This window comes from Lactuca virosa, chromosome 4, assembly GCF_052849685.1.
Source record: "Lactuca virosa cultivar CGN04683 chromosome 4, Lactuca_virosa_CGN04683_v6, whole genome shotgun sequence".
Taxonomy (NCBI): domain Eukaryota; kingdom Viridiplantae; phylum Streptophyta; class Magnoliopsida; order Asterales; family Asteraceae; genus Lactuca; species Lactuca virosa.
This window is the reverse complement of record NC_136429.1, coordinates 291,098,403-291,108,698: the sequence shown is the minus strand read 5'-3', so window position 1 is coordinate 291,108,698 and position 10,296 is coordinate 291,098,403. Positions and strand designations below refer to the sequence as shown.

The following is a 10,296-nucleotide window of genomic DNA, read 5'->3' as shown; positions in this document are numbered from 1 at the left end:
AAAATGAGGTTAATCATTTAATCCATGACTCATTTCATACAATGTATTGTAGAACAAAGGAATACATGATCACTTATCTTAGGGTCAATTTTTGATTTGAATCAGAGTTTGGCAGTGGCTGTGGAAAGCACTCTTTAATGTTTAGTTCAAGGTCTATAGTTGCAATTGTAGTTACAGACTTATCCAAGTGGTATACTATTGGATTAAGGTGTCAAAGTTAGTAACTAAATTGGTATATTCTTCTAATTAGAAGCAAAGTCCTTTTTGGGTTGCCCTTGAGGTTTCCATAAGCCTCTTGGATGCATATAAGGAAAGGATATGGATTGAGATTAAATCCATTCAAATTTTGCTTGGTCCCTAAGTTACAAAAACTATAAATATGACTCCTTACGACCTTAATTTCGTTCATGCACTTCCCATAATCTTTAGGAACGAAATTTTCCTCTCCTGAGTTGTATTCTAGTTCTATGGTTTGGGTGTGAGGCATTACAGACATCATACTTTTGGTGCTAGCTTTCAAAGATCTTCTAAGGAATGATTGAAGTGATTTGTTTACTACACCATATCAATGTTATGTAACCCTAATTATTTTATTTTGATTATACTATGGTTTCATTAGGGTTATGTTAGTTTTGCTGTTCATAGTATGTTGCATTCAAAGTGTATGACATCGATCCTTTAGTTTGCATGTGCCCTTAAATGTTAAGTGAAATTCCATATGCACATGGTTTTTTTTGGTAACCTATAAAACCCATCTTTAGGGTTACATCGATATTCTTCATTTAAAAGTTCTCTATGAAATGATCATATGAATTCGGAAGCGAAAGAAGAACCAACCAAATTAATGGCTTGCTCCCTTAGGAAAACGAAACCCATTCTATCCAACATGGCAATGTACGATTTCATTTTCAGAACATACGCCCACATAGAATTTCCATCTTGATGTCTACATGCCAATAGGTCTTGAGTAGTTTAGTATCTTTTAACTTAAGGAAAACGTGACGTTGGGAGAGTCACCGGAGGAGGAGGTGGAAGAGTTGAAGAGAGATAATGTGCAGTTCCATGATTTCCTAAGGAAGGGAAAACAATTTCACCTTGACTTGAAATTGGAAGACCATCTCCAAAAGATTAAGGAAAACCATTTCTATAAGAATGAGGAATACCATTTCTATCTTCATAAGACATATAAAAGTGGGAGAAAAGAGAATTCAAGTTAGTTAATTTTAATCTTTAGTTATTAACCCATAAATTTAAATTAAGGTTAGGATCCATATTTTTGATTCGAACTTTAAAGAGGGATGTCGTGGTCAAATTCGAATCTATTTTAGGTAGGTAAGGCTTCTACCAATTTCAATCTTATGAAACTCCTGATCTTTTACGATTCATTGAATCTTATCAATGTCATATTTGATCTTGGAGTATGCTCTCACTTTTGTGATTAGGATGTCGAGGATTACATACAAGATGTAAAAAACCATGCAAACACGCTTGGCAACCTCGAGGTTTTTTATCATCTCAAATTGATGTGATGATTAACCACACACACTCCATCAAGAATGATAATTTTCAATATGATCCATCATATCTCTTTATAGTCGCTATTAGCGTGCCCGTTAACCACACACGCTCCACGAACGACATATAAAGCATGATGTGTGTTTTCATGGATTAGCATACTTTTCACATTTTGCTAAAGTAACTAGAATGGGATTTTTTAAAAAGGTTCCAGTACTTTATAACATTATACTTTTAATGAGGTTACATGGGAGAGGTTAGTGAGAGTGGACACCCAATGACAGTTATTTCATAGGTCGTTTCTTTGTACCCCCCTTAGAGTATGACTTCTTGAATGAGGCCTACTATTTTTTCGACTAACCTTTCTTATACATATGTTAATTATCTTTTAATAATATATATAATGTGTATTTTAAAACTTTTCAAAATACAAGGTTTTTAACTTTTAATTATCTAAATCAAACTTTTAATTAATTAATTAAATTTAAACCTATTATGATTTAATCTTTATATTTTAATTAACTTTTAATTAAATTAATTTAAATCATTTAGGGATTAAATAATTATTTTCTTTTAAACAATTAGTTAAATAATTCAAATTTAATCCTAATTCATAACTAATTTTCAAAAATTAGTGTTTGTGTTATCCAATTTTAATTATTCTATTTTAAGGCTTTTAAAACAATAACTAAGGAAACTAGAAAACCCTATGGGAACCCTAGCCATTTTTTAAGTTTAAGGGGCGGAGGCTATGGTTTCAAGACACCCTAGCTAATTCGAAATTTCAAGCCTTTAGGGTTTAATTTCTATAAAACCTCTGAACATCAAGAACCCTAAGGGTACTCTATAATAATCAAAATTTACATAGAGTTAGGGTTTAAATACCTCCTGATTATTGTAGCAAATAATCACACCAATATCCATCTCGAAAACTTTGAAAAGCAAGCACCAAATGTTTAGTACCTCTAATGGTTTGTACCAAAAACACTAGAAACCCTACAATGAAGAGGAGAGAGAGGAGAGAAGTATAATATTCGTTCCTATGCTTCTTAGGAAGGTCATGAACGAAAATAATGAGCCAAGGGGTCCTATTCTAATTGATTTCCTATTAATTTATTAACCATATAAATTAACAAATCAATTATTTAACTAAATGTATCATGTTAATTTATTAATCACATAACAAATTAGTGTATCAGTTATCTATTTCTAATTATTATATTAATCACATAATATATTAACAAATAATTTCTCTCTCTTTCTCTCTCTCTATATCTCTCTCTCCTAATATCATTCTAACTATTGCTGGTTATGAGCGGAACCCAAAAAGGACTTTGCTTCTATTTGCAGGTTTATACCAATTTAGTTATGAGCTTAGACACCTTAATCCAACAACTAGTACCTCATCAATTCGCACTGAGAGTAATTCATATGTTTCTAGAACAAAGCAAAGCTTTTTTTTAAGAAAAATAATGTGTTTCTAATTCTTGGATAACTAAGTTTAACAAATCTCATATGCCTATTTTTGTAAAGAAAAATAAATTTGGTATTAGGTAGTTATAGATATGGTGACAGTTCTCATTAAGCAGTTAAGTTTACTTCGAGGAAGGTTCGAAATGAGTGTAAAATATCCTGATTTGAAATGAAAAATGGATCAAAAAATGATAACTCCTTAACTTTTCTCCCTGCAAAGTGCTATGAAATTTTTAATATTGGTAAATCTTCAATTGTTAAACCCATTGCAAATTGGGTTCATAAAGTTCTAATTGTTTATTAGTATTGCAGGGCCAAGAGTATATTTGGTATCTTGACAGTAGATGTTGTAGGCATATGAGATGATTTAAGTTTCTCCTACAATATTATGTTAACAAAAATGACCCTCTAGTCAGTAATGGAGACAATGGAAATGGACACACAAAGGGATATCCCACTATCAATTTCAAATCAATGCAATTTTCAAATATTTCATATGTTATAAGGGTCTAAAGCACAATCTAATCGTTATTAGTCAGCTGTGTGACAATGATCTTTATAAAAGTCCCTACATTATGGGCTAACTAATAATAAAGCCATAATTTCTTTAAAAGAAAAGGACAAAGAGTATTATTTTACGGTAATCATAATCTTAATGGTATTATCTTTACTTCATATGTCCATATTGAAGAGAGTCTTGTCTTACTATAAGAACATTTATAAAAAACAAAATACAAAAAAAAAAAAGTTATTTTCATGATAAAAAAATTGACTAGAAAGACACAACTACAATTACTTTTAGGGAAAAGGACCTTGATCGAAAAGTTATAAAAAATAATAACACCAAATAAAAAGACTGCAATATTATAGTAAGAAAATATCCTCTAACACAAATAATATGGTAAGATAATCTAATTTGTCATATAAAGAGGATACAATATGATTATTTAAGGCAAGACCTTGTGATAGACATAGAGAATATAGTAACAAAATGTGTTTTCTAACTATAATCTTACAATATGATATTTGTTTAATAGGTGGTATTATTTTACTATAATGTTACAATATGATATTATTTTACTTCTTATTGTAAGGCAAAACCATATGTTAGACATAGAGAATATAGTAACATTATAGTAAGATAATATCATATTGTAATATTATAGTAAGCTAATATTATCTGTCAAACAAATATTATACTGTAAGATTATAGTTAGAAAACATACTTTGTCACACAGGAAGAATACAGTAAGATAAAATCTACTATCGACTATTGGATTTACAATATATAGTTAGATTCCAATAAGACAAAATCCACTATCGACTGAGAATACAATTAATAAGATAATAACATGAATACACTAACTAAGATTATACAGAGATAATATTCTTTGTCTTTTTCTTTTAAAATGAGCCATGACTTTGTTGTTAAGAAAACGATGATATAAGGACTTTTCTGATGATTGTCATTTAAAATCTCAAACAGATGTGTGAACGGTTTTGGTTTCTTTTCATTTTTTGTAAACCATGGTAGGGTTTTTATCATTCTTCCGTAAACAATTGTATGTTTTTTTTGTCATTTTCTTCTCAAAATATAAAGTCATGGTTTTTTATCGTGCTAATTAGCTTGAAATATATAGACATTTCCGAAGATTTCTCTCAATGTGTTGATGCAAGTTTTTTGCATTTGATTTGTTTTCTCAGTGATCGTTTTATTTTAATGTTTTGAAGCCTTGGTAGTTGAAAATCAGACAATATGATACATTTTTAATCTTGAGAATACATTACAATTAAGAAAAAAAATATAACATAATACTTGTCATGCATCTTTGCAAACTACTCCATTTTTTGAGTTAAATTGCAACGCGCATAACTAAAATCAGAAACAGAACGATAATAATTCACACAAACATAATCCACCTCTCTCCTATAACCCTTTTTGTTTGTCCTCCCATGAACGTTGTTATTGTTGTAATTGCTGCCCGCTTCATTATAGCTTTAGATTCTTCAGAAGCCTGTTGGCAATTTGAAAATTGAGTGAGAAAAAGCAACATTTCTACCAACTTTGTTATGCTTTTTGAAATATAGTCATGCTGGCGTCACCACATTCCGAAGTCCATATAATTAATGGTGGATTACATTATCCCTTCACGAGGCTTTTTCTTTGCATCCCCCAAAGGGCAATGCAAATTACGTGGAGTATTTATTTTAAACAAATTGTTTTCCATTATTACACCTTTTCATCACATCAGTAAAGTTGCCTTTTAGATATGTTCCTCAAAGCATCCAAAATATCACTTTGTACATAGATGGTCATGACCATTACTAGCAGTTGAATTCGTACTAACATGACAACCGACCTTTCGGTAGAAAAAAGTTGTTTATTGGGTATGAATTGAGTGGGAACTGCCGACTAAAGTAAATACCTAGATCCAAGGAGAAATGTCATAGCTTAAACTTGAAATTAGTGAAATAGTACTATTGAGGAATGTGATAAATTTATTAAATATTTTGTCCATCATGTGTCCACCCTTATCAAGAGACAATAGTCACTAGCTAATATTTTATAACATGCAGAATAAGCAACTTGGAGATTTGAAGTTAAAGTATACGTTTGGAACATGCGCATGTGACTAAAACAAGTAAGATTGGATTTCATGTGGTTTCTTAAAAAATTCAAATGCTATATTAGAGACCTCATAAAATAAAAGAAAAATACACCCATACAGATTCAGATAACTTAGAACTATTTCTGGTAAGTCTTTTGGTGATTGCTATTGGTTCTGGCCTCTGAAACAAAAAGTGAATGTTCCAATAACACATACCCATGATGTATTTTTGGCGGATAAACTATCTTAGAAGATGAACTAAAATCCTACCAATTGTATATCTTTCTTGTGACATCACATAATCTGAGCAAGAAAATATATAGTTAATTAGTAATATAAAGAAAAGAAAACTACCTCTGTTCATTTCCAAATCCACGTCCGTTGCTTCCCATATCCCTATAATTGGGTAAAGGAACTTGGTCTAATTCAATTTGCATGACATCCCTCTCAAGGATTGCATAATGCCTCTTCACCTCCTCCACTGACTTTCCACCGACAGCTCTAGCAATGTTATGCCAGCGATCAGGTGTGTCCTTGTTATAGTAAGCTAAAGCGTCTTCAAATTGCTTGTTTTGTCTTGGAGTCCAGGAAGATCCAGAGCTACGTGAAGATGTCATAGAGCCTGATGCCATTACTTGTGTATTGTAAGTTTTACAGGGATAGGAAACTTGAGTATATGAAATGAAAAGAGTAGAATCAGAAATCAAATGGAGGATCAAATCTATAAAATGCACCCTCAGTCAATGGAGAAGACTGAAGTCAAGGGGATGGTATGCACTAGATTGCCATGCTGCTTCCCTATATATAAGAAGAGAAAAAGGCAAGGTGGAGCAAGTTGGAGAATATTATTTTATTTTTTTATGTTTTTGAAAAACGTACAACAATATTATTTAGTCCATTGGTATCCACGACATAAGGAAGCAGGCCAGTTAGTTGTGAAGAGAGGTAAATAATCTATGCCTTAAAAGTATTATTCTTGTCTGTTATTATATCATCAATATATCAGCAAGTGGCTTTATGATGGCACTTACCTTAGCTAATGGTATTAGATCCTAAATTCAAAGCCTACCCATTAGGATAGAAGATAGATGCGCTGACACCATGAATTTTGACAATCTAAGATATTATGCCATCTTTGGTTGGATATTGTTGCATAAATTATCATGTCATCATTCTACACATAGCACTGGTCATTAATATATGCTAAAAGTGTAAATAGTTATTTAATACACATTTTCCAGTGACCACTTCATGAAAAATACGATACCGGCCGTTAAAAGGGAAAATTCTTATATTAAATGCTATATACTGTACCATATGATTATATCTATTAAATGGTTTTCTTTCATTGCATTTTTTGCTAAAATGATTAAGATTGATGTCATTATATATCTCTTTCAAACTATTGTCATGATCTGCTTCAAAAAGATCAATATTCTAATTGCTAACACCTTTGGTTTAACTAAAAACTCCGGCATGCTCCATGGATGCTTAAAAGAACTCCGAACTGCTGGAAATATCGTGTTGGGAGCTCTTTTTTAGTTGTGACTTGTGAGAGGTATAATCATGCATCCCTAGCTCCTATCGGGCTGCTTATTTTCATCTGGCTTTAGTTTTTCAAGTTCTAAAAGACCCAATCTCTAAAATTATCGTTTTCCTGTAAAATTATCGTGAGTACAGAGTTTTATAACTACTATTCAGTATAGAAGGATAGATTCGGTGTAGGATATCTACTAATTAATTCCACTTTTAGATAGGTTAATATTATGCTCTTATGATATTGATATCTGAGGACTAGTTTCTACCTTCTAAGAATCCAGTTTGACTACCTAAAAGGAGATAGAAAGCGAGGCTTTTTCTTAGCCTATAATTTCTTCTATGAAAGCATAACTGCCAACATAAATAAGGAAAAATAGAAAGCGATGGTGGCCTCAGTTGAACAATTTGCTGAGGTCCAATGCCTTAAGATCCTCCCCACTATGCAGGTGGAGGGCCCTTCATCGATATGGAAGTTAAATGCACGAAGAATCTGTATAAAATACTCCATTCTTTTGATATTGTAGAATCCTTATCATCTCAAGAAATTGCAGGTATAAAGCTTCCCTAGAAGGTGGAATTATTTATGCAATGTGGCCCAGTGGTCCTTGTATATGGACATAGTAATCGGCTTGTGTCCATAAAAAAATTGTTCGCTTAGATATGATCAAAATGTCAAGACTATCACCTTCTTTTTAAGCCGTTAGGCTTGAAGGACTTGTTCTTCCAATTGAGTTGCTCACACTTTCGTTCATAGCAGTCTTCTAGTGCCGATAAGGAACCTGCACAAAACAGTGATTTCTCAAGCGTTGAAAGGATTCCCCCACCACTATCAGTCTCCCACTCGATATATTTGAAAGGGAAAATCATAGCTTGAGAACCACACTTAGAAGGAATTTGAGAAAAAAAAGGTTTACTTAAAGGTTGAATTGACATAGAGGAAAAGTATTGAGGGATGTTCTGGTGAGGGAATTTTTTTTCTGAAAGATAAGAAAATATACGCGTGTAAGGCATAGACACCAACCAAATGAGAATTCTACTGTCCAAGAAAATATCGTTATATCATTTCTGTCAAGAGTGTTGACCTCAGTTAAGACCAAGTAGTGGTTCTTGATTCTATATGATGAGATATGTTTCACCTTTTTTATGCCAAATAAGGTATTCATGTTGGCTTAGTAAATTGCCTTTTTTCGTAGTTAATTATTTCTTTGATTAGATTCCAAACATCCTTCTTTAAATGATTCTTATTTAGTTTCAACTGCCTACTATTGTTTTGCCTTATGAAGGATTACCAAAAGTGTTTCATTCAGGCTTCATGCATGGGTAGAATAAGGACTTAAAATCTTCAAGGAGAATATCTATCTTGTAAGCTAGAAACCCTGAACTCGAAACTCTAAACACTAAACCCTAAATCCACATCTTATAAATCCAAGAACCAGTGGTATAATATCTGAATACACATTGGTGACTTCTTACCATGCGACTTGGGCTGGATGAAATTGGAATTGATGTCTCCTGTTGTATGACTGTATCCATTCAATTTAAAGTCTTGTATTATTGATCCGACAAATAAAAGGTGAGAATCAGAATCAAGAATGATTCTTGCTGATAGAGCATATATTTCACTGGGCACTTGAAAACCCAGCCCCACCCTACCCTCCAGAATATCTGCACTGTTACATGTATATTGTTGATGTAATTCTAACTTTATGAAAAGCATTAGCTCAGTAGTTGGAAAAAGGGCTTAATACACCAGCAATATGGAAAGGGTAGTGTATACATACTGCAATTATCTCTGATAAATGTTTTGGGATGTAACTCTGATAAATGTTTTAATTAAGCAATGTATTTGAATGGTTGCACTAACTAACATCTGTGTTTGACTATAATGAAAAATGAAATTTTTACCCTGTATTTTTAGGTCATTACAAGTTGGTATTAGAGCCTTGGTTTGAGGGATTCGGACGTACTTTCGGGTGTGTTTGAACTCAAACTGAGCATTTGTTAAAGTTTTCAAAAGAATAATATTTTGAGAAAAGAAACTTTCTAAGATAAGAAATGGTTGTGGTGCATGCAATCAGCCGAACTCAAGTAAGTTTTCCCCAGAATACCCATATATGTTATTTGTGACAACCCGAAAGTTCTATCCTGTACAACCATTCAATTCAATAGAAGTCAGAACAATTTCTGCTAACTTTCAAGCTTTTTGGAATAAGTTTGAGTGTTTTTAAGTTAGTACTTCAGGAGATATCAGGAGAGAGGATGCCCTAGGGTTTATTGTGCAACAATAATGTCCCAAAACTCCAAGATTTTGGAGTTTACGGCCTAAACAAAGGTGTTTACGGCCGTAAACCCTAAAAGGGGGTATAAATATGACACTTAGTTATTATTTACCACTTTTCACATTTTCAAGATCCAAAACTCGATTCTCTCTCAAGTATCATCCAACCTTTCTTCTTGATCTTCAACTATGTAAGTGTTTCTTACCCTAAAAAGTTGATATCTTGCTTAACCTAGTGATATACCAAGAACACCAAGAACACACACTAGTGTTCTTGGACTTTTAGCACCTTTTCAAGCTTCTACCTAGTAAGTACTCTTACCCTAGAGTATTATAAGACTTGTTACACTTCTAAACATCAAGAAAACACCAAAGAATCAAAGGATCAAAGGTGTTTACGGTCCAAGAACACCTTGGACCGTAAACCCTAAAAAGGGTGCCAAAGGGTGCCCTAGTCCCTTACCAAGCCTTGGAAACTAGCCTAGACCCTTCCTTGATGTGCTTAGTACTTGAAAACATCAAAAGACCATGAACCATTTGGGTTTACGGCCGTAAACCCAAGGAGAAGTGGTCCAAGGACCGTAAACTCCACAAAGGAGTGAAATGGTGCTCTAATCTCTTCCTAAGGCTTATACTTCAAGTAGAAATGCTTCTAAGGACTTGTAAAGCTTCAAAACTCAACATGGTTAAAGTACCATGAGTTTATGGCCGTAAACTCATGGGTTTACGACCGTAAACTCAATGAGTTATGGTCAGAAAACCGTAAACTCCAATAAAGGGTCCCCTTGAACCCTAAACTCAATAGCAATGTCCTACAACACTTAGATGCAATCCTTAGGACTTATAGCACTTAAATAAGGTGTTTTACATGTCCTAGGATGT

At 32.9% G+C, this 10,296-nt stretch overlaps 1 protein-coding gene across 1 annotated transcript; it reads right to left on the bottom strand.

The window, feature by feature from the left end:
- Positions 1-4,725: 4,725 nt before the first annotated feature.
- Positions 4,726-6,458, bottom strand: LOC145108380 (protein RADIALIS-like 3). The gene is made up of 2 exons (XM_079045400.1): positions 5,952-6,458; positions 4,726-5,003 (listed from the first exon to the last, which is right to left on the bottom strand). The coding sequence occupies exons 1-2, from the start codon at positions 6,227-6,229 to the stop codon at positions 4,979-4,981; spliced, it is 303 nt and encodes a 100-aa protein (XP_078901526.1). The 5' UTR covers positions 6,230-6,458; the 3' UTR covers positions 4,726-4,978.
- Positions 6,459-10,296: the final 3,838 nt, after the last annotated feature.